This window comes from Gopherus flavomarginatus, chromosome 1 (assembly GCF_025201925.1).
Source record: "Gopherus flavomarginatus isolate rGopFla2 chromosome 1, rGopFla2.mat.asm, whole genome shotgun sequence".
NCBI lineage: Eukaryota > Metazoa > Chordata > Testudines > Testudinidae > Gopherus > Gopherus flavomarginatus.
In genome coordinates this window covers 173,214,774-173,240,427 of record NC_066617.1, presented here as the reverse complement: position 1 = coordinate 173,240,427, position 25,654 = coordinate 173,214,774, and the positions used below count along the sequence as shown (strand labels likewise).

The 25,654-nt window shown below is 42.1% G+C and overlaps 1 protein-coding gene across 1 annotated transcript in view; it reads right to left on the bottom strand.

The window, feature by feature from the left end:
• Positions 1-5,666: 5,666 nt before the first annotated feature.
• Positions 5,667-25,654, bottom strand: part of LOC127054453 (uncharacterized) — a 191,591-nt gene continuing 171,603 nt past the window's right edge. The window contains exon 2 of the mRNA XM_050960658.1: positions 5,667-7,101. Within this exon, the coding sequence (XP_050816615.1) occupies positions 6,509-7,101 (593 nt within the window). The 3' untranslated portion in view covers positions 5,667-6,508. The remainder of the gene's footprint in view (positions 7,102-25,654) is intronic.

Below are 25,654 nucleotides of genomic sequence, written 5' to 3'. Positions count from 1 at the left end.
CACTGAATGTACTTTAGGTTAAATACATTAGACACAGAGATTTCATCATAACTAGAGCTGGCCAGAAACCTGAATTTTGATTTGGTCCTATCAAAACATCTTGAGTACATAATGTCAAATAATTTCATTTCAGTAAAAACGATGTCATTTTGATAAAGTAAAACATTGTTTCAACATTATCATTTTGACTTTTCTGTTATATTCAAATACTATTGTATTTTTGTTGTAATACAGTAAAAGTCAAAAAATTGACAAGACAAAATCAAAATGAAAGGTTTTACCCTATCAAAATGACACATCATTGAAATGAAATATTTTTATCTTATCAAAACAAATTGGTCTGATATTACCAAAAATAATTGAGAAAATGTAAATGAATCATTCTCTTTTCCCATAAAAAATGTCCTTGGAAGAGACACATTCCCATGTAATATTTCAATTTTGACACAACTGCATTGTTTTGGACAAATCTGCTCCATCAAACTTTTTTCAGCAGCTGTAGTTGTAACCATAGTTAATGTACCACAATTAACTTGGTGTTGCGCCAATGCCTTATTCATTTTTAGCACCTCTGAAACACAAAAGTTTTATCATTCAATTGCCAATGTAGACATAGCCTATGAGTGAGCTGACTGATGGCTATTGTATCTGATATTCCTAAACCTGTATTATTGTTTCCAAGGAGAAAGCATGTTTTCCCCTCCTTCTGCTCATTTCTTCCATCTATCTCAACTTCAAAAACCCTATAAAGGCATTGTCTACACGGAGCTATTCTAGAAAAGATATTCCACTTTAAATTCACACTCTACCATTAATCTGAACTAACTTTTATGTGTAGACAAGCCCTAATTCCCTTCCCTCAATCTACTTCCCACCCTGTAAGACCCCCACACTGTGGCAATCTTCCTTCCATGAGATAATTCCTTCAGCTTCATTCCAATTATTTCTCCCATTGCGGTGTTTTCAGCTGTAGCTGTCTGAGGAGCATACTTACAACTCAACCTGGATTTCTTCTTCTCAAGTGTCATCCTTTCGCTGATAGAAAGTGACACTGATGGGCTGTGGGGATGGAACTGCTCCCATCACTCCATTAGATGGAGGGCATGTAAAAGGATAATAGATACAGGATACCTATTAAGACTGCCTATAATTAGCAGCAGTGCTGCTAAAACAGAACAAAACAAAATACTGAGACTTGACTTGAAGGGATTTGAACCAGGGCTCAGCGAGGACATTTATGTCCGATAATTTTGTATGAAAGCTTCTGTATTTTTTGCTAATAAATGTATTAAATGACAGTAAAGAAGCTTGCATGTTATAAAGGAGCACTGACAACATATTATACAAAACCTCTGGGCTATGAATGGACACTCAATCCTATTTTCTCCTAAAACAATGCTTTAAACATAGCTTCTCATCACAGTTCAAATGTTGAAAGGGAGGCACATTCCACCCCATAAATATTTTAGCCATAAAGACACACGTTTATCAGAGGCAGAGAGGCCCTTTGGTTTGTGAGTGCCTTCTCCAAACAAATTCAGGCTAGGAGTGGGTTTGATGGCATGCCTTAAACATTCCAGAAATGAATCCAAGCATTGTCTCACTGCATCTCAATATGTGGGCACAGCCAAGCTGCATGGAGAAAGCCTGGCTAAGTGTCTCCAGATACTGAGAATGTGGGTTGTGCTCACAAACAGAAAAGAGGCAGCACATATGGAGAAACTGAAATTCCAGAGAGCTGGTAACTGTGTAACTGAAGTTCACTAAAAATCAACTGGGAATTACAGAGGTGGTTTCATTTCTGATGCACAGCTTGACCCTGTGTGAAGTAATGCACGTGCCACATCCCAGTTGCTTTCCTACCCCTGCAAACTTATACACTCCAGAATGCATGAGAAGATGTATTAACTGGCCTAAAATGTAAGGTTGTCTCTGGATGGAATGGGTAGCTGGGGGACCAAAAAAAAAGTGCATCTCACAACAGCAGGAGGAAGCCTTTCTGTACTGGACGCATGATGAAAGTATGAAAGGTGAAAATCTAAGGCCCTTTCAAACTGCACACTTAGGGCATTCTTGTGGCACCTTAGAGACTAACAAATTTATCTGGGCATAATGAAGTGGGTTGTAGCCCATGAAAGCTTATGCCCAAATAAATCTGTTAGTCTTTAAGGTGCCACAAGGACTCCTTGTTTTTTTGCTGATACAGACTAACACGGCTACCACTCTGAAACTTAGGGCATTTTCACCCTCAACCATCCAATGCGCTTATCTATATCTAGCCCAGGCCAGAACACATATTTCAAGTTAACAATTGCTGTGGTGTATGGTGACACCTGTCCTAAGCACCTACCCATTTGTAATAGCAATTTGCCTTCAGATGACAAAAGGAGTAATGGGAACACCAGACATACCATTAAATTTAGGCAAAAATTTCCAAAAGCAGTCATTGATTCTACATGCACAACTTAAAATGCCTGGAGCATCATTTTTAGCAAGAGCTGAACCATACATAATTCAATTTGAAATCATTTAGACCTTCAGATGTTCAGCAACCCCCCAAAAATCAAGATGTGCCAAAGCTGGGCACCTAAAATCAGTGGCCACTTCTGAAAATTTTGACTTTGGCATGCAAATGAGACATATTATTAATAGAATCATAGAATCATAGAACTGGAAGGGACCTCGAGAGGTCATCTAGTCCAGTCCCCTTCACTCATGGCAGGACTAAGTATTATCTAAACCGTCCCTGTCAGGTGTTTGTCCCACCTGCTCTTAAAAATCCCCAATGATGGAGATTCCACAACTTCCCTAGGTAATTTATTCCAGTGCTTAACCACTCTGGAATAAATTGCCCCAACCCTTTATTTTTTTTCTCCCTTTCTTTTCCAAGGAAAAGGTACAGAACATTTTTTTGAAAAGAGAAAGTGAGGAAAAAGAAATATTTTATTCGGAAACATTTCTGAGCTCTCTGAAGCTTGCTGTTTCCCTCAGCTTCTATTTTTCAAACTTAAGTTAGCTGTTTACATTTAAACATTTAAAAAGTAATATGATCAAAGGAGCCAGTTAATAATAAAAGCCTGATTCTTTGGTTTGTCCAGTCTAGCTTTAAATCTTCCTTTATATAATTGTATCAGTCTTTGGCCCAAACCTGCTCTCACTGAAGTTAACAAGAGCTTTGCCATTGATGTGAACAGCATAGTTCCCCAGTTCTGTATATAATTGCTCTCTGGTTATCTAGTTTGACAGAAAAGAGCTGCTGCCTTTCTTAACTTTGGAGACATTGGAAAACTGTATTCAACTCTGCCAGAAAACTGATTCATTTGTTATTAACGCAGCCCATATTTAGCAATGTGTTTAAGACATAGAAAGCATTTACTTTCATCTCAACACAGCTCAACCTCAGTACAGTTGAATCTCCGGGGACGCTGGATTCCATTTTGCATGTCCAAATAAGGGAAAGCAAGAATTTTAAAAATGCAAACCTGGCCTGAAATCTCCCCAACTCCAAGAAGCTATTTTTAGGTTTTGAGAAACCTTTCGTTGAACATCTGAGGATGCTGCAAACCTTTGATTTTATTACTCTCCTCTGCATAACTAACCTTCAATATATACTGTAGCACATGTGTGAATTTTATCCAGTGTGTTGGGATGCATAGGGATGGGGATATGGAACAATAATGAAAATTGTAACATCATACAAATCAGTGGTGCAGCCGTACCTTGACCCATTTACTATATTGCATTCTGGTCTTCCTATACTAAAAAAAAATTCAGAGGGACTGGTTCACAGGCAGGTGTTGAATGATCTGAGACATGAACATCTTCCATATGGAGATAGCTTGAGAAGATTAGGAGCATTTACGTTGGAAAAAGAGTCAAATCAGAGGGGACATGACACAAAATATTTTTCAGTAGTGTTATCATAGCACCTAGGCACCCCAGTCATGGACCAGGCCCCATTGTGCTAGGTGCTGTACAAACACAGAACAAAAAGATGGTCCCTACCCCAAGGGGCTTATATCCATTTCAGAATTTTATACTGCTGCCCATCCTAGTATCTCAGAGCCTCCATGTAAAAATAAATAGCAATTGCCAAGTTTCTAGTAGTCTCTACAGAGTATCCCTTTTTGGGGTAAAAACTTTGCTTGGGATTGGTCTTTTGATTTTTGAGATTTTACTTCATTCTTTTTGTGTGTGTTTATTGGCTAAAAGGCATGATGGGAAGGCTTCTGGAAGAGAAAGATTTTGCAGCACTTTCTAAAGACGGTCAGGCAATGGATTCACCTGATCTTCTTGGGAAGTTTGTTCCAGACCTGGATCCCCTCAACCAAGAGTGCCTTATCCCTAGTTCTCAGGCACTTCATCCTGGGCTCTGTGATCAGCACTGTCCCAGAGGAGCACAGCTGTCGCAGTGGGTCATAGATCGATTTGGTCTTTAATGTAGCTGGGGCTTGAGCCATTTATTGCTTTGAAAATTAGAACCAAGTGCTTAAAATGGCATCAGAACCTCCCTGGCAGCGAATGAAGGGACTCCTGAGCACAAGCCTGATGTGCTCCCAGAGGCCTGAGACATGGATCAAGTGAACAGCTATATTCTATATGAACTAGAGCCTCTGCACTATCTCGACATTCAGCTTTAGACACAGTAGGTTGCAGTAATCCAGCCTGAAGGTGATGAATGCATTGTGACTGTTCTCAGGTCTTCATCTGTGAAGAAGGGACCAAGTTTCCAGCAAGCTGAAGGTGAAAGGCACTTTTAGAAACTGATGCTACCTGGTTGATCTCAAGGCTTCCCACCACTTTCATGAATGGGGGCTATATACATTCAGTGGAAGAGGGACATAAGGTCTCGACCAGTCCTTCAAAGGGTTTCCCCTTTCCAGCTAGCATGACTTTGGTCTTGGGTTCAGTATAAGCCAGCTGCTCTTCATCCAAGATCTAATTTGCTGCAGGCATTCTGACATTTTAGTCGTCTCACGTTCTCATAGACTCATAGACTCTAGGACTGGAAGGGACCTCGAGAGGTCATCGAGTCCAGTCCCCTGCCCTCATGGCAGGACCAAATACTGTCTAGACCATCCCTAATAGACATTTATCTAACCTACTCTTAAATATCTCCAGAGATGGAGATTCCACAACTTCCCTAGGCAATCTATTCCAGTGTTTAACTACCCTGACAGTTAGGAACTTTTTCCTAATGTCCAACCTAAATCTTCCTTGCTGCAGTTTAAGCCCATTGCTTCTTGTTCTATCATTGGAGGCTAAGGTGAACAAGTTTTCTCCCTCCTCCTGATGACATCCTTTTAGATACCTGAAAACTGCTATCATGTCCCCTCTCAGTCTTCTCTTTTCCAAACTAAACAAACCCAATTCCTTCAGCCTTCCTTCATAGGTCATGTTCTCAAGATCTTTAATCATTCTTGTTGCTCTTCTCTGGACCCTCTCCAATTTCTCCACATCTTCCTTGAAATGCAGTGCCCAGAACTGGACACAATACTCCAGTTGAGGCCTAACCAGCGCAGAGTAAAGCGGAAGAATGACTTCTCATGTCTTGTTTACAACACACCTGTTAATGCATCCCAGAATCATGTTTGCTTTTTTTGCAACAGTATCACACTGTTGACTCATATTAAGCTTGTGGTCTACTATGACCCCTAGATCTCTTTCTGCCATATTCCTTCTTAGACAGTCTCTTCCCATTCTGTATGTGTGAAACTGATTGTTCCTTCCTAGGTGGAGCACTTTGCATTTATCTTTATTGAACTTCATCCTGTTTACCTCAGACCATTTCTCCAATTTGTCCAGATCATTTTGAATTTTGACCCTGTCCTCCAAAGCAGTTGCAATCCCTCCCAGTTTGGTATCGTCCGCAAACTTAATAAGCGTACTTTCTATGCCAACATCTAAATCGTTGATGAAGATATTGAACAGAACCGGTCCCAAAACAGACCCCTGCGGAACCCCACTTGTTATACCTTTCCAGCAGGATTGGGAGCCATTAATAACTACTCTCTGAGTACGGTTATCCAGCCAGTTATGCACCCACCTTATAGTAGCCCCATCTAAATTGTACTTTCCTAGTTTATCTATAAGAATATCATGCGAGACTGTATCAAATGCCTTACTAAAGTCTAGGTATATCACATCCACCGCTTCTCCCTTATCCACAAGGCTCGTTATCCTATCAAAGAACGCTATCAGATTAGTTTGACACGATTTGTTCTTTACAAATCCATGCTGGCTATTCCCTATCACCTTACCACCTTCCAAGTGTTTGCAGATGATTTCTTTGATTACCTGCTCCATGATCTTCCCTGGCACAGAAGTTAAACTAACTGGTCTGTAGTTTCCTGGGTTGTTTTTATTTCCCTTTTTATAGATGGGCACTATATTTGCCCCCTTCCAGTCTTCTGGAATCTCCCTCGTCTCCCATGATTTCCCAAAGATAATAGCTAGAGGCTCAGATACCTCTTCTATTAACTCCTTGAGTATTCTAGGATGCATTTCATCAGGCCCTGGTGACTTGCAGGCATCTAACTTTTCTAAGTGATTTTTTTACTTGTTCTTTTTTTATTTTCTCTTCTAAACCTACCCTCTTCCCGTAAGCATTCACTAAACTAGACATTCCTTCAGACTTCTCAGTGAAGACCGAAACAAAGAAGTCATTAAGCATCTCTGCCATTTCCAAGTCTCCCGTTACTGTTTCCCCCTCCTCACTGAGCAGTGGGCCTACCCTGTCCTTGGTCTTCCTCTTGCTTCTAATGTATTGATAAAAAGTCTTCTTGTTTCCCTTTATTCCCATAGCTAGTTTGAGTTCATTTTGTGCCTTTGCTTTTCTAATCTTGCCTCTGCATTCCTGTGTTATTTGCCTATATTCATCCTTTGTAATCTGACCTAGTTTCCATTTTTTATATGATGCCTTTTTATTTTGTAGGTCACACAAGATCTCGTGGTTAAGCCAAGGTGGTCTTTTGCCACATTTTCTATCTTTCCTAACCATCGGAATAACTTGCTTTTGGGCCCTTAATAGTGTCCCTTTGAAAAACTGCCAACTTTCCTCAGTTGTTTTTCCCCTCAGTCTTAATTCCCATGGGACCTTACCTATCAGCTCTCTGAGCTTACCAAAATCCACCTTCCTGAAATCAATTGTCTCTATTCTGCTGTACTCCCTTCTACCCTGCCTTAGAATTGCAAATTCTATGATTTCATGATCACTTTCACCCAAGCTTCCTTCTACTTTCAAATTCTCAACAAGTTCCTCCCTATTTGTTAAAATCAAGTCTAGAACAGCTTCCCCCCTAGTAGCTTTTTCAACTTTCTGAAATAAAAAGTTTTCTGCAATGCAGTCCAGGAGCTTATTAGATAGTCTGTGCCCCGCGGTGTTATTTTCCCAACATATATCTGGATAGTTGAAGTCCCCCATCACCACCAAAACTTGGGCTTTGGATGATTTTGTTAGTTGTTTGAAAAAAGCCTCATCCACCTCTTCCACCTGATTAGGTGGCCTGTAGTAGACTCCCAGCATGACATCACCTGTGTTTTTTACCCCTTTTAGCCTAACCCAGAGACTCTCTACACTTCCGTCTCCTATGTCCATCTCCACCTCAGTCCAAGTGTGTACATTTTTAATATATAAGGCAACACCTCCTCCCTTTTTCCCCTGTCTATCATTCCTGAGCAAACTATACCCATCCACACCAACATTCCAGTCATGTGTATTATCACACCAAGTTTCAGTAATGCCAATAATGTCATAGTTGTATTTATTTATTAGCACTTCTAGTTCTTCCTGCTTATTACCCATACTTCTTGCATTTGTATATAGGCATCTAAGATACTGGTTTGATCTTGCCTCCCAGCTTTGCCCTGACCCTCCTTCCTCTCTGCCATTATAGCCCGTGCTCCCTCCTGTTTCCAACCCATCTCCCAGGTCTTGTTCCCCACTTACCTGTGGGCTTTGCTCACCTGTCCCCGACTGGTCTCATGTAGTTATCGAAAAGAAGCAGGGATAGTATTGATCCCTGCAGGACCTGGCAGGTGAGTACCTTTGGAGAGAAAGAACAATTACCCATCACCGCAATTTCAGTTGTGCTGAAGAGGAACAATTGCAGCCATTCCATAATGTTGAGCCATCCTCTCCTGCTATGTCCCAGTAGCAGACATGTTAGCAGTGCCTTGTGATCTACTTGGTCAATGTGGACGGTACAGAGAAAGAGCACGAGCACTTCTATTCTCCTCTCAAAATAAAGAGCAAGCACATTTAGTGAAAAAGAAGGGTAACAAATTTAAATATGACAGGGAAACAGCCCTTTCCACATAATGCACAATTAGCCCATGGAACTGTTTGTCACAAGGTATCATTAAGGCCAAGAGTTTAGAAAGCAATTGGATATGTATATGAACAAACGAGAACATCCAGTGTTACAGGGTTTCAAAACCCAAAGTGAAAAAACCTCAGCCAAAGCCATGAGGTTTGGAAAGGAACTACACGTTGATGCTTCATGGCATACCCTCTAATGGGAGTTAGGAAGAAACTTCCCATATGTGTTCTCTACAGACTCCTGAATTTTGTGGTGGTCTCCCAAATCCAAACATAGTTTTGGATATGAATGGTGCCACTAGCACAATACTGAACACAAGAACTGCCATTCTGAGTCAGACTATGGTCCATCTTGCCCGGTATCCTGTCCCCAGCAGTGGTCCATTTAGGGTCGTGTATTGAACAAGGCAGTTGGAGCGATCCACCTCTGTCTTCCCCTTGAATCAAGCCAAGGTTTGCACCACTTTCTTGAACTTGGGAAGTGTGATAGGGACTGTAGCAGGGTGGTCACCCGCTCCTGGCCTGAAAGGGGTTAAAAATCAGCCCTTGGAGAGGGCTGGGGCTGGAAGCCTTAGGCTGGCTTGATTGGGGAAGTAGCCACAGCTGGGGCCATGCCCCAATCAGGCCGTAGCTGGCCTTCATAAGAGGGCAGTGGAGCGAGGAGCAGTCTGCTTTCAGAGACGGGGGGCCTGGCTGCTGGGAAGTTCAGGGTACCTAGAGTGAGGCAGGGCTGGGGAAAGGCCAGAGGGGCTGGGGAGCTCTAGGCTGGCAACTCCCCAGGCTGCAGGGCCTTGTCCAAGGCCCCATAGAGGTACTGGGTTGTAGAGAAAGGCAGCAGGTCCAAAACTCCCTTGCCTGTGATGAGTGGCTTATACTGCAATTTACCCCACAGAGTGGGGGCTAGTGGTGACTGGCAGTAGCCTTATACTGAGGCGAGGTGGGGATAGTGGGTGGGGGGTCCCTGGGGAGGGGAGACCCTGAAAGAAAGGGGTTACTACCAAGGGGCAGCATCCCAGATAATGGGGCACCGGGTCCGGGAGGGACACGGGGCCCAAGCATCAGCCGAACACCGACCTGCAGAGGGTGCTCCAAAGGCTGGATGAGCTAATTCCCAGAGACGACCAGCAGGAGGCGCCACGGGGTGAGTCCCACATGCTTACAGGAGCTCACATTGGTTGTAGTCATTTCCAAACTCCCACTACCTGCTTTGGTGTGGAGTCCGATCTAACAGACTTTGGGGAGGCAGGAATTCACACAGAAATCATTCCTTTTTCTGTAAACAAGTGAGAGCAGCATTGTGTCCATGCAGCATCAGCATCGAATGTCCTTTCTGGCAGCCTGAAGTCCCTTCTTGAATTGCAGTCCCATCGTCAAGTAGGGAGAACTGGCAGCAGGAAGTAGAGGCAGGATTTTTTGTTTGCTTTCTGGCCATCCAGGGATTTAGACAAGTAGAGAGGCCAATTTCTCCTGTCTGCCCATCCACAGACATTCTCAGCTCTGTCGAGTGGGAGTTGCACAGAGCAGCTTACAATACACGCCTCAGTGTTTGGCTTGTGTCCATTTTTAGCCAAAGGCATAGAAAACATGAGTATTTAATGTAAATTAAAATGTGCAAAAACTTAATGTAAAAGGAACAAAACAAGAGGCAGCTCCTCCCTTCTGTCCCAAAGCATGTGCATGAGGGTGTGTGTTACTAAAGCTGTGATCAGTGTTTGTTTGAAACTAAACTTGAAACTGCACAAAACTCCCCTGGGTTTTGTTACAAAATTGTGAACTCTCACCAAGGTCATGTGAAGATTCATAAACAACCTGGTACAATTTATGCCTTTGTATCAAACCTACATGAAACTCAAGGCTTGAATGAAGTTTTGCTTTATGATTTTAGGTTTGCGTAAGCCCTAACTCAAAGCAAAACTCAGGGCTTGAATTGAAACAAACCATGCTGTGAAATTGATTTTACATAGCTTTAGTCATTACAGCCAGTTATCTGAGGTGTTATCTTGGTTTTTAAAATTGGGTTGGCTGGGAAGTAGTAAATAATGCCAATAAAATGAAATGCAGCATATGTTGTTAACACTTCCTTCCCTCCCCAGTCTAGCCCCTGACTTAAAATTGCCCTGTGTGGCAATTCTGGTCTATATTTAGATTTGATGTGTGAAAACCAGAAGAATTATAGGGTCCTATCTGTGACCAACAGGCTCTTCAGCTTCAGAGGCCTAAACAGGGTTGGCCCAGGTTACCTGAGGTACCACTTCACCACATGTGATCATGACCTCCCACATCAGCTGCTTCCTACATAACAATGTAACTGCTAGTGAAGAAAGAAACTGGCAAGGGCAGCTCTCTCCTCTACTGGCCCAATCTGAAACAAGTAAAGGCAACAGTGATCCTCAGCTCCTTCACAGCAAATGACCAAACTCCTTTCTTTGACCTAGATTTCCCATGAGACCACCACAGAACAACATGAATAAACCCCCAAGGAAACCAAACCAAACCAAAAATACATGGAGAACAAACCAAATCCTAACCCTGCTGGCTGGAGAAAAAGCAGATAAATATATCTTTGTGCGTACTTTATAATTTTGGGAGGTGCTCAGATGCTACAGTGACACTGGCTATGTCAAAACTTAGAAACAAATAAACCTTTTAAAAACTTGTTATGGCAGAGCCCTTATCTCGTCACCCCGTGAAGGGCACGAGTGGCAATACTGGTTTATTGGTTTGCAACGAACAGCTTAAATGCATGTTTAACTGTAAGCAGATGCTTAGGCACTTCACTAAGTAGGGGTAGGATTAGGTTCCAGTTAAGCATGTGCTGAAGTACCTGAGCATAAAGTGTTTTGACTTTTTGTGAAATGTCACAGGCAGAGATCTGGCCGTCCTCCAATCACTCATTGTATTCAAAAGCAGCTTGGCATGCTCTTCAGCCATGTCACCAAGATGGACTAAAACACCCCAGCACACCCCACTCTCAAATTCTTCATTGATGCACAAAGGGATGCATGACCTGATCCAACCTGGCGCCATCCACGGGGCTGCCTCAGAGATTCATGGATTCTTAGGACTGAGGGAACTTCACTGCACAATGCCTTGGGCAACACCATCAACCATGGTCACTCTGGCTGGCACAATGGCACCAATAGACTATGTGTGTTTGATGAAGTACTTAGCTAAATCAGAGCCTTCATTTCAAGCCTGACAAAATTCCCCCCATTAAACTGGCTTATACACTTGTGCTATCTGTGTTCAACTAGGGCCTAAAACCACAGAATCCAATCCAGCTCTTAAGTTACTCAGAGTCAGAGAGTGATCAGACCCAGGTTTCTGGCTTGAACATTGCAGCAGAGGTAATGTCCAATGTGAACTTCAGTATGTTGGAATTGATGATTTTGCTGCATGCCCCTCTCTACTTTGTACATATCTAATGGAGACTAGTCATCCCCTATCTCTAGACTTGACTCTCACTAGCTCCTCCCATTCCTTCTCTGCTATATTAAGCCTTCCAGTTTGAAATTTTCACTGGACACTGGGATAACCTTCCCATTGCTTCCCTTCCCTTGTAGCAACAGTCGCTATCAATTCCAGTTCTTAAAAAGAGCCAGGTCATGAGATGAAAGTATGAAATATGGAAAAATTCCAACTATAACTTTGTAGTCAAGCTACACCAAGAGAAAGGAAATCAGTGAGAGAAACGGGAAAGAAAGAATAGAATAAAACCTAAAGAAGACTGTGTTGTTTAGTTTTATGAAAGGTTTGTTTTTAATGACTTAATGATGGTTTAGTTGTTCCTGGCAAAGAACAGCTCAGAGCTTTTCTAGCTTTGGGCTTGGAGGAGATAATAACCCTCTCTCCAAACCTGTATCCCATATGTTATAGATAGATCACACTTGTCCTCTTTTTGAAAAGCTGACAGGTATACTCAGCTGCTTCTGCTTACTGGGCCTCTCAGCTTGCTTGCAGCTTAATCAGTGCACACTAGCTTGTTGCAAAATATATATATACACACACATTTTTACAGTTTCCAACAAAGCTATGACATGTTCAAAAGAACATTTATGCAGTTTCAGCCCGTAAAGATTTTTTTTAAAGTTGCAATTGAGAGCTTCCTCCTCCAAGAGTAGTCACTCCTGCCAAGTCAACACAAAATATACAAATTACATTTAAGATCTTTTGCACCATAGTTTTTGTTTCAGAGTTTTAAAATGAAAAGCTGGATGTTGGATTCAAAATAAGGAAACAAATCACATTTTCATGTTTAGCTGCAAAGATTAAGGAGAATATTACTTTGCATCTTACCTGAATCTGCCCTACAAAAGCATCGGACAGGCATTTTATCAACCACTGAGAAATCTGTTCTCATGGCTTTGGAATGTGCATGAGGGTTGTTGAAATCATTTGTTTTTTCTTACTGCTATATTGTACACTGTAGCACTCTCTTCTGGGATGTGCTGAAGTTTTGTATAACATTTGTTATTTTTTCATTCTCAGGATAAATACCACAGTACAGGGAAAAACAAAATTTGAAACAAAGTAATAAATAATGGCTTTTACCTAAATGTTTGTAAGGGAAAACTCATTAGTCAAATAAAAATAAAAACACTATACGGCTGTCAAGTGGCGTTATTTATGTTCAGACTGCTTTATAAAGTCTTATCACACCCCTGTGAGGAAAGTACATACTGAACCCACCTTGAAAATGGCAAACACACAGGTGAAATGACTTGCCCATGACCCCACAGTGAGTCACTGCCAGAGCTGGGACCAGAATCCAAGCTATCCTGAATCTCTGCGTTCCAACCATTAGATCACATTGACATTCTCCTAGCTCTTTTAGGAGTAGGATGAAAGAAAGAATAACCAGCTAGATCTTGTACATATCTTCTGGAGACACTGATAAAATTCCATGATCTGTGTTACACATAGGTCAGAGTCTCTAATCATAATGGCCCTTCCTGGCTTTAACAACTATCGGTCAATCTCAGACTCTAAGGTCATAATACCAACAAGCACAAAGGCCCAAATAGCAAAGCCACATGTTGTTTCTCTATATCCCCCAGGTACTTGTCCAGACAATATAGAAGAAGCTTCAGCCTCTAGGACGCCACTTGTCACCAACCGACACTTAAATCTCTTAACAAAACACCCATTTTCCTTAGCAGTATTTTTTGAAAATGTATGTTTGGATCCCTTTTCAATGAGTTTTTTTCTCTATTGGCTGATAAAAGGTTTTATTAGGGGCAGATAGAGCCTCCTGATTCAATGGGCGCACTACACACTAAACACTTCTTAAATATGATTTTAAGTTGTTGTTAAGCGGGACACCAACCACATGCAACAGCAACCTCTGCTTCAGCACTGCAACCCTAATCCTGGCCCAGTGAGGAAGGGAGGCCTCGGGAGGGAGCCCGCTCCTCATTGATCCTGCATCGGCAGCTCCTACCCCATTGGGCTGGGCCCAACTCCCCGCTCTGGGTGCTGCGACTTGGCAAGTGGGGTTGCAGTGCCACTGAAGTTTGGCACGTTTGGTTTCATGATTTCTGGGGTTGAAACTGAATCCATGAACCCATGCGAAAGCCACCGCTGGTTTTTCAAACCTTTTCTATCCAAGTCAGTGCTTAGAAGTTCTTTGGGTCAATTCCTGAGTCCCCAAGAGCTGGCTGCCTGCTGAGCTATCCTAGAAAATGGCTAACAACGGGCTCCACTGTACCCTTAGGATCAAGACATGAAGGGTTCACTCTCTGGAAGTGGTCAGCCACCTCTAGAGACTCTTCTCTCCACACTTTTCAGCAAGCTGCCTAGGGGGCTGGTATACCTCCACTGGGAACTGGGTGGGAGGAACTTTCATCTTTCCATCCAGCAGCCAAGAGTTGGTCCAGGTGTAACCGAGGGAAAAATGTGAAGAAAACAAGTGTCATGGTGATAATTTGGGCTATGGGAACACTATTACTGATAAGAATGCATGGGACAGGAATAACCTAGCTTGATTCTTGAAGGCTATTTTGAATTAATAGGGTTTGCAGTCAATAGATAAGCACATACACATTATATATATTCGTTAAACTAAGCACATTTTACTGAAATCATGGAAAACTCATAAGATTTTTTTTTTACTGCTCCTTTTCTGAAATTCACGGGTTTGTTTTTAATTGGTAAAAACTTGTTTGCCCATAAGTGGAACAAGTTACTCTACACCCTGCCCAGCTTTGACCAGGAGAGAACAGTTTTGAATGTGAGAAGAGAGTTCCATCAGAATGGCCTTTATAATCCTTGGCCTCCCTGTTTACCCCAACAACACGAGCATCTATTATTATGATTATCACTATTTGTTAGTCACTTAGGCATTAAACATTGACTAAGCAAGCCATTCTACTTTAGGCTGTTGTATAGGAAGCATGTTTTTTTTTTAAAACGAGCTCAGCTTTTAAAGCTTAATAAACTGTCCTAGCTGATCCACTCCTCAAGTGGAGCAAATCCAAGATGGTGGCTTGATTTCAACAGCCTTCTAAAACCTTCATATATGCTCCACTTAGTGGCCTGGCTACTTCAAAAGCAATCATACTGAAGTCAACGTGTGGGTGGCAAGGGGCTAGTGAACCACCCACGTGTAACAGAAGATGCCTCTATGTTCTAAGACATCCACAGCTTTTCCAAATTGGGTTCAACTAGGCCTCAAAATTACCATCCAAGGCTCAGTTTCTTGCAAAGCCTTAGCTGCTGCCACCACTAAGTAAACAAACTTCAAATGCCTTATCACAAGGATCGTTTCAAAGGGAGGATGGTTTTTGTTCTACGTGCCTGCAATCTTGAACAGTGCTTCAGTATGCAGGCCAGCTAAGGTATGTCCAAACCAGATAAGCTAATAACCTGGGGTCACAAATGGAATTTAACAAATATCAACTATTTTTTTAACAGATTGGAAGATAATGAAAGTCTGGAATACCCTACCTAGGATCATTATCAAACTAAATAAGTGGATTTTTTTTCCTCAGGGAAACTATAATATACAGGAAAAGGTTGTTAAGATGATACCTTCTCACTCCCAGGTACTTATAATAAAAGTAGCATGAGTCTTTGCATTTTCTACCCCCCCACCACCTACCCCCATTTTAAACTGAATTTTAGTGCTGATGAAAGGTGCTGGCTTGACATCCCAGGAGACTGAGGTACTCTATCCACAAAAAAACACAGAGAGCAACAGTGCATATTATGCACCCAGGTACTCCACCAATGTGCCTCATCTCTAGGAGGAAGCACCTTCACTTCTGTGAAGCTATCAACAAAACAAAAGATTGGGGCTGGAGGGAGAAGAATCTGAAAGTCTGTGAATTCAAATGAAATTCACCTATGCTGTGTCCTGCCAAGGCTAATTATTTAGTGGGCTGGTAGAAAAGCTTTTGGAACTAATAAACCATTTTCTCCGTTGGTCCTGGACCAGTGAGCAATTAACAAAAGAATCAGCCCCTGAAAGATTGTCTCAGTCTGGAGGCTGAAGATATAACTGACTTAATTAGAATATTCCAGGGAACATGTCCACACATGCCAGCTTCCCTTGAGATGGGAAAACATCAAGAGCAATAATGACCGCCACTGGGCAAAGGAATAGGTAGACACCTCTGAGCTGGTGGGAAAAGACACTCCGCCAGAAACTAAAGGAAAAGGCTAAAGTCCAGCAATTGCTCTGGAATGGGATTATGAACAAGGAAAACCTCCTTCTAACCAACTTCCTCTTGTCATATCAGGAACAGAATTAGTTTCAGCTTTCTAGCAAAAAAGAATTAGGTGAGCTGCCTTTGAATGTCGTACATAGCGATATCTCCCAGCAGACAGCATGTTTAACTTAACCTAGGATGCAACGTTCCCCAGTGTGACAATCAGGGTCCAGATACCTCAAAAGTTTACTGAACTATAAAAAGGGGAAAAGAAACCCTTAGTAATCCGGCACTGATCCATCCCTCTCTGGGGGCAAGGGTGTGTGTCAACCTAAGATACGCAACTTCAGCTACGTGAATAGCATAGCTGAAGTCGACCGCTGCCACTCCCCCGTCGACTCCGCTTCCGCCTCCCACCATGGTGGAGTTCTGGAGTCGACAGCTGAATGATCGGGGATCGATTTTATCGTGTCAGCACTAGACGCGATAAATTGATCCCCGATAGATCGATCACTATCTGCTGATCTGACAGGTAGTGTAGACGTACTCTCTGTAAGAAAAGTGCTTAGGCAAAAGGTTGTCACTTGCTAAGATTAAATTTTAGGCACTAGCAAGAGTGTTCTGGGGTTTGTAACCATATCTGTCTCTTCTTCTTTTGCTTAGTATCACTTAAATCTCCATGCTTTATTAATAAACTTGTTCTTGTTTTATTACAAAATCATCTCAGTGCTGTGTCTTAAAATGAGGTGTGAGTCTTCAGCTACCCTATCAGTCTGATCTAGGCTCTGTCTCATTTGGAGGCAGCAAACTTGGTGATGTCTTTGAGTGTCCAGTGAGAGGGACACTGCAGGGAGATGCCTCTGGGGAACTAGGTTCACTGATTGTTACCTGCAAGGCAAAGTTTGGACTGGCAGTCTTGAAGAGTTTGCTGGCAAGACAGATGAGTGAATGTGTCAGGGAGCTGACACACAGCTTAGCAGGAGCAAAGCTCTCATCTGGTGAGGCTGAGAAGGGTAACACAGTGGCTCACAATGTTGGGTACCCCAGGCAGGATGTCTCACCCAGAGAGGTGTGTTCCATTTGCACACAGAGAAAGGGTGTGGCAGTGGGAGACCAGTGTCAGGAGATAGCTAAATATTCCTATAGCCCTCATCACCATAGTATCTGAGCATCTGTCAAGCATTAACAAACAACAGCCTGGTGAGTTGTTTTCAGCAGACAGGGACACGGGTCAGATATACCTCTAAACATGATGACACCCTATCTAGCTCAGTTTACAGAGTCAAAATCTTTGCATGGCTGCACATCTCCTCCTCGTCCTCCTCCTGGAAAGAGCAAATCCTATTTGCCAACTCCACACGCACAAAGGTCACTCACTGCAGCACAACTAATGTGGTTCCACTGAATTGGTATGGGGGAAGCAGGATGCTGGGAGCACAGGTGGGGGATTGCACCTTCTGGGACCCTCGGACCATAGGGCTCCTTCCACACCATGCAGGAGGATAAAGGGCCTAGGGCAGCGCATCTGTGAGCATGTAGATCCACTGGCCTGAAGAAGATGAGCATAGCATAGCAGACTAGCAGAGGGAAGAGGATTTCACGCCCCTCCACCCCGTGTCTCCCATGGAGCATGCTGGCAAACAGCTAGCACTAGGGGCTGAAGTCTTCAGGCTCATCTCTCATGATCTATCTACATTAGCACTATTTGCAAAACTTAACACTGGCGTTGCTACTGAGTTGGGGCCCTACCCAACATAAGGCTCTGGTAGCTACTGTCAAAAGGTTTAACTAACTCTGTGATAAATAGTCACTGGAAGCCACTAAGGTTCCCATCCAGTGTAGAACCAGTGGGAATTTTTGTCTCAGCCTGAGCAGAGTAAATGCCCACTTAGCTGCATGGAATACATTTATATGTTCATACCACTTCTCAGTAAGCAGAGTTTCGCTATAACAGAACGCAATGCCATTCACAGCCTCAGAAACCACCCTGACATTATCATCAAAGAGGCTGATAAAGGAGGTGCTGTTGTCATCATGAACAGGTCTGACTACCAAAAGGAGGCTGCCAGACAACTCTCCAACACCAAATTCTACAGGCCACTTCCCTCAGATCCCACTGAGGAATACACTAAGAAACTGCAACATCTACTCAGGACACTCCCTACACTAACACCAGAACAAATCAACATACCCTTAGAGCCACGACCAGGGTTATTCTATCTACTACCCAAGATCCACAAACCCAGAAATCCTGGACACCCCATCATCTCGGGCATTGGTACTCTCACTGAAGGACTGTCTGGTTATGTGGACTCTCTACTCAGACCCTATGCCACCAGCACTCCCAGCTATCTCCGTGACACCACTGATTTCCTGAGGATACTACAATGCATTGGTGACCTTCCAGAAAACACCATCCTAGCCACCATGGATGTAGAGGCTCTCTACACGAACATCCCACACACAGATGGAATACAAGCTGTCAGGAACAGTATCCCTGATGATGCTACAGCACAACTGGCTGCTGAGCTCTGTGCCTTTATCCTCACACACAACTATTTCAAATTTAATGACAATATATATCTCCAGATCAGTGGCACAGCTATGGGCTCCCACATGGCCCCACAATATACCAATATTTTTATGGCCGACCTGGAACAATGCTTCCTCAGCTCTCGTCCACTCACGCCCCTTCTCTACCTACGCTACATTGATGACATCTTTAACATCTGGACCCATGGGAAGGAGTCTCTGGAAAAATTCCACCACGATTTCAACAGCTTCCACCCCACCATCAACCTCAGCCTGGACCAATCTACACAGGAGGTCCACTTCCTAGACACCACGGTGCAAACAATTGATGGTCACATTACCACCACCCTATACCGAAAACCTACCGACCGCTATGCCTACCTTCATGCCTCCAGCTTCCATCCCGGGCACATCACACGATCCATTGTCTACAGCCACGCACTGAGGTACAACCGCATCTGCTCTAACCCCTCAGACAGAGACCAACACCTACAAAATCTCCACCAAGCATTCTCAAAACTACAATACCCGCATGAGGAAATAAGGAAACAGATCAACAGAGCCAGACGTGTACCCAGAAGCCTCCTACTGCAAGACAAACCCAAGAAAGAAACCAACAGGACTCCACTGGCCATCACATACAGTCCCCAGCTAAAACCTCTCCAACGCATCATCAGGGACCTACAACCCATCCTGGACAATGATCCCACACTTTCACAGGCCTTGGGTGGCAGGCCAGTCCTCGCCCATAGGCAACCTGCCAGCCTGAAACATATTCTCACCAGTAACTGTACACCGCACCATAGTAACTCTAGCTCAGGAACCAATCCATGCAACAAAACTCGATGCCAACTCTGCCCACATATCTACACCAGTGACACCATCACATGACCTAACCAGATCAGCCACACAGATCACCGGTTCATTCACCTGCACGTCCACCAATGTAATATACGCCATCATATGCCAGCAATGCCCCTCTGCTATGTACATCGGCCAAACTGGACAGTCGCTACGGAAAAGGATAAATGGACACAAATCAGATATTAGGAATGGCAATATAAAAAAACCTGTAGGAAAACACTTCAACCTCCCTGGCCACACTATAACAGACCTTAAGGTGGCCATTCTGCAGCAAAAAAACTTCAGGACCAGACTTCAAAGAGAAACTGCTGAGGTTCAGTTCATCTGCAAATTTGACACCATCAGCTCAGGATTAAACAAAGACTGTGAATGGCTTGCCAATTACAGAACCAGTTTCTCCTCCCTTGGTTTTCACATCTCAACTGCTAGAACAGGGCCTCATCCTCCCTGATTGAACTACCTTATTATCTCTAGCTTGCCTGCATATATATACTTGTCCCTGGAAATTTCCACTACATGCCTCTGACGAAGTGGGTATTCACCCACGAAAGCTCATGTTCCAAAACGTCTGTTAGTCTATAAGGTGCCACACGACTCTTTTCTGCTTTCACTATAAACTGATTTCATGGTGCATAAAAATAATATATTTAACCCCCATACATTATCCTTCCACCTTGGAATGGAAACTATCAGCCTCAAGCCAAATGAAGGAGAAAAATGACAGCAAAAAACCTCAAAGACTGAAAATCATAAGATGAGAATCAGTACTGGAGATCATTCCCCTTTTGTATTTAAAGTCTCTAATAAGTACTTTTGAATTGTCTGAATTCCAGAGTAACTTTCCAGATATCCCAAATCATTGTACATAGAATCTTGATTTCACCAACAATACTCTTTTCAGACACAGTATTGCTAAAGCTACCTATTTCTTGGTGACAGTTTTTTGAATCTATAAAACCATATAGCAGTATCAAATACTGTTAGAGCTCTGTATTGCTCTCACATGCCTTTTAAAGAGCTGGAGACAACAGTGAGGAAGGAACCCAGGGCATATTGTGGAAATGGTCAACTATTGTGTGGAGTGAGGAGGATAGTTTTCCATCCAATTGGAAATGCAGTGGAACTAAAAGGATGTGTTCAGCACACTTAGGCCGAGTTCTGTTTTCACTCTGAAACCTGAAGCTGGGCAAGATTTGCCTGTTTCCAGATTTGGTTGTCAACATTTCTCACAGCTCTCCAGTGATTATATCCACATGTGCTTATTTGTCCAGCACACCAGGATGATGGCATCTTTAGAAATAGAAAAGCCCGTCACAGCATAAATATGCTTGTGGTGTGTGATGTTGCAGTGAGTGTGGTGAAAGAGTATGTTTCATTCAGTCTCAGACAATCTTGTTACTAATAACTAACTAATAATTTTCTTCCACAATTACTTCTGGAGGCCAAACATGTCAAGTTTTAGCCTACAAGATATTTCATCTTATAGTTGAGGGGCACAAAGTGGCCATTTAAAATTCAAAGTTAGTAGGGCCAGGATAAGTAAGATGGGTCATCCAGTCTGTCTTTCAATTACACATTGTGCATAACAACCCAAAAACTCATTCCCACTAACCTAGCTTTTAGAGCCTCTACTTGAGTAGAACAAAGATTGAAACTAAAAGCATTTACAGCTGTGTGTCTATAACTGGTGGCTGGCTGAGATAGGCTAATTAAACAGTGTTCTCTCATACTGACCAATGTATACTCATAGATTCCAAGGTCCAAAGGGATCATTCTGATCATCTAGTCTGTCTAGCATAGGCCATAGAAATTGCCCCATATGATTCCTCGAGTCTGTGTAGAAGACACTATGCATGTTTCATATGCTATGCTGTCAGCAACAGTTGCAAGTCTTTGCATGCACACCTTAGCTCTGTGCACTAACTCATTCCATGTAGACTTTCTGACTCACTAGACCTGAATCAAAAGGTATGTGCAGTATGTGGCAACCAAGGATTGGACTTGCATATAGGATGAGCCTGTAAATTGTGTTGAGTTATACAGCTGCCTCTCTTTTGCAATCATCATCTGACTAATCACAATCATCATAAAAGTTCTTAAGGTGTGTTCATCATTTCCCTTCTTTCATGTAGAGACTTCTTGCCTAAGGACAGAAAATAAAAAAACAGCGCCAAAGTAGCAATGGAAGAGTCACCCTCTATCAATTCTGTGTTTAAATAGGGTCTAATGTTATTTCATTTCATAACAATGTTATTTCAAAACGGTAAGTCAACCAGGCTGGTTGTGTTATTCTTCTAGTATTTGTTTCTTAAAAAGTACCACTGGGTATTAATTCAACATTCAAGTTGATAAATCATGCTCTGAATTTTTAGCAAAGGCAGAAGTGTGGTTGAAATTTCTTCCTAAATTAGGAGACCTGGATTCTATTCATAAGTCTTCTACATGAGTCCATGTGGGCAACTGACCATCTCTGTTCATCATCTAATGAGATAACAATAATACCTATCCCTTTGTGTTAAGTTCTCTTAACTCTATGGATGTAAATGTATAAATACTAATATACCGAGGTATTTACCCAATAATTCATTCTCTCTCACCTGAACACCTTGCATTGTGCTATTGTGCTTCTATCAAGTATCTCCATGTGCTTTATAAACATTATTCAAATAAACATCATGATACTTTTGGGAGGTATGTACTGTTATCTGCACTTTCAGATGGAGAAAATGAAGTACAGAGAGGGGAAATGACTTGTTCAGGTTACCTAACAAGTTGCAGGTCAGGGGACAGAAGCCAGGAGCCCTGACTCCCAGTCCTCTGCTCTAACAACTCTAACATGCAGCTTTACGTGTAAAGTAAACCTCTTTAATTTCAGAGCATGAGATAATTAAATTTGAAATCAACCTTCTTTTAGAACGACTCTGAGCCAGCAACTTTTTGACTATCCCGATCATTCTTCTCAACTGTTCCTGAATATAGATACAAGTTCACCTCTATCTGATGCAGACACACTTTGTTACACATAGTGTGGAGCAGAAATGCATGTTCATGAAACTCAGATAATTGATAAGCACATGCAGATCTAGATTAGGTAACTGAATCCCACATGGTATTAAAGCCATTTGCTTTACTTTTTTTTCCTTGTGCTGCCCTTCACTTTAGAGCTCGGCAACATAAGATGTCTGCTCTCAATTACCCCATTTTCAGCTCTCGGTTAGGTTTCAATCAAAAAGCCCAGTCTCATGTGAATGGTTGACCTCTCTGGCATCTGACCGCAAGTGGAAGAATTACTAACAGTAAGTGTTACTCAATTTCAGAGATTTCCATTATTTTTCTTACCTCCAGGCTACATGTGGAATGAGTACAGTTGGCAATCACACCCCAGGTTTCAAGTTGGCTTTCCTTCAGACGACATGGAAGTGTTTACCCGCCTCAGCTAAGACCTGTGCACTGCAGCCTATCTTAAGTGGCAAGTATTTCAGCCATGTGTAATTCAGGAATGTGGTCATGTTTAAACAGCCAACCACAGGTTTATGGCAACAGCAAAACCGTCTTCTTCAAGATAAATATAATTTGTTGCAGAACAAACGTCTTTTTTGTAGGTTCATTATAGTCTTAGTAAAGTTTATCTATATTTTTCTGACGTGTGTGAATTTAGAGCTGCTGAACAGTGTCAATCTGACAGGCATAGAAAGCCATGTCTACTGTCCATTCACAGAAGAGGTAGAGGCATCTGCAGGGCATTTTCTTCCCACCAGTGTGCCTCAAAAACCCATTCTGGAGGAACACCTTTAGGAACAAAAGGATAATTAAGTTGCCATGGGCTATTCAGTGACAGACCTCTCTGCTTAGCAGTGGCTAATGCTATACATGGTGATCTTACCTGACATGGGCACTCATTCAGTGAAAATTAGGTTAAGAACACCTCTCCCCTCCCCAGCTCATTTCAGACAGGCCTCTGTAGCAATCTATTCGGACACTATTAACCCAGCCTGGACCGTAACCACTTACCGCAAGGTAATAGGCTCTAGATAATAATACTTATTTATTCCCCACTCATTTAATCCCTTCCCCACAAGTTCAGAATGAGTGAGCAGAATCTAGACCACTAAGGGATAGTCTACACTGGCAACGTGACTTGTGTAGTTATGGCAGAGTACTAGGAGAGAGCTCTCCTAGCACCCTAAAAAATCCACTTCCACCAGCACGGCTCCCAATGCTGGTACACTGTTTACTCTGGTGCTTTACAGTGATGAACCTTGCTGCGCTCAGGCGGGTGTTTTTTCACACCCCTGAGCAAGAAAATTGCAGCACTGTAAATTGCCAGTGTAGACAAGCCCTAAGACTATCAGTAGGGGGCTCCTTCAGATCAACCAGGGCCCAAGTTTCAAAGTCATCAGCATCTCGTTTTCAACTGGAGTATGAACATGGTATTTTCTTACCCGTGCTCCAGAAGCTGAAGCTACTGCATCTTCAACCAAGAAGCCAAATGGGAAAAATGATCCTGCTTCAATTCCAAATGGTATCTGGAGTTCATGCACTGGCATGTAGTTCTTTCTAAGACCCAAGTTTAATTGAAAATGGTTATTATAAATGTAAGCACATATTAACCGAAGATTGAGCAGGTAAACGCTCACACACCACCCCCAGGCCAGAAAGTATTGGGTTTTCAATAATGACCAGCAAATTACTGGTAGATACAGTAATACAGATCTAATACACAGGCCTCTGAAATCATTGGATTGGTTTCTGCTTATCTTACATTAATATTTTGTATGAAAGGAAGCTAGGAAACTAAAATCTTTATATCATTCCGTGCAAAAAAAACAAACAAACAAACAAAGCAACCAAAACTCAGAAAATTGATTCAAAGCTGGATCTTTTGTGTGTCAAAATAATAAACTGCACTGACCACACAGTAAGATTATTAACAAGATGAAGTTACCAAAATTGTGTATTTATTTTCAAGGTAAAACCTCCAATCCAACAACTGTAATTCTTGAGTAAAATTAAAAAAAAAAAAAAAGAGAAACAGATGTCAGCCCAAAATTTATTTGCTGTTAAAATGAGGCATTTATGGTTTTTCAACACACACAATTGAATTAGGCAGATGGGTAAGGTCCACAATGCCAATAAAGAAGGGAAAGAGAAATTGCATAAAACTCACAGATGAGAAGAAGGAAATCATTATTTTTTCTTGGAAGATATAAACAAAATATATCAAAAAATATGACTAGAAAATGCATTTTACACCAAGCAGAATCCAGGCTCTGCCAAAAGTATCCCTGTTAGACACAAATAATACTTGAGTGTTCTATAATATATTGTTTTTATAGAAAGAAAATGTTGCAGTTCAATTTCAGTGAGATGCAGACAGAAAAGAAATATATCAGAAAGCTGACAATAAATAAGAGAAGCACAATGACAATGGATAAAATACAGTACACGATTTCACTAGATTGTTCTGAAGTTTATGTTGCTGGTCAGGTCCCTAGGATCTATATTTTCTGTGAAAATATGGGAATATGTGTGCATATCTAAATATGTATATGCCCCTTCTCTCCCCAATCTCTTCTTTCTCAGTGTGGTAGGGGCATAAAATAGGGAGCTAATAGTCCTAGGGCAACAGTGGAAGGTATTAAAGTACACAATTCTATATACTATGCTCTAGATTTGTGGAGGAAACCTTCATTTCTGTTTGACCAGTCTGATTGCATGTATCATGTGCTGCCTTTTCTTTCTTTCTTTCAGTAAATCAGAATTTGCAAGCAGGTCCAATTGCTCAGTGAATAAAGTTGCCCACTTCCTTGATCCTTCATGGAACATCACAGAAGCAAGGCTGAGTCTCTGAAGAGAAATAAATTTTTCATTGCTCTTACATGCCCCCTAGTGATGACTAATTTGAGACAGAAGTTAACACAACCCTCTTTGTCAACAGCCAAATTCTGTAAATAACTACCATGCAACAGAAGGGGGCTTAAATAAGGGGAAATGGGTAGGTGGTGTAAGCATTAGTTGTCTAATCAAAATAGGGCTGGGAATCTCACAAGCATAAAAGTTTCTCAGATGTCAGGTTTTGATTGCCAGATTACGGTACAGTATTTCACTTCTCACCCAAACCAGAAAAGGCAGAAATGAGGATTTCCTTCTCTTTCTTCCCCTCTCAAAAATCCCCAACCAAACAAGTTTTAACTCAGTTCAAATGTTGGGTAAAGTTTTAGGTTATTTCTTATTGTGTCCAAATCAGTTCATCTGTTCCTGCTAAAAACTCCTCTCAAAATTGCCCTAA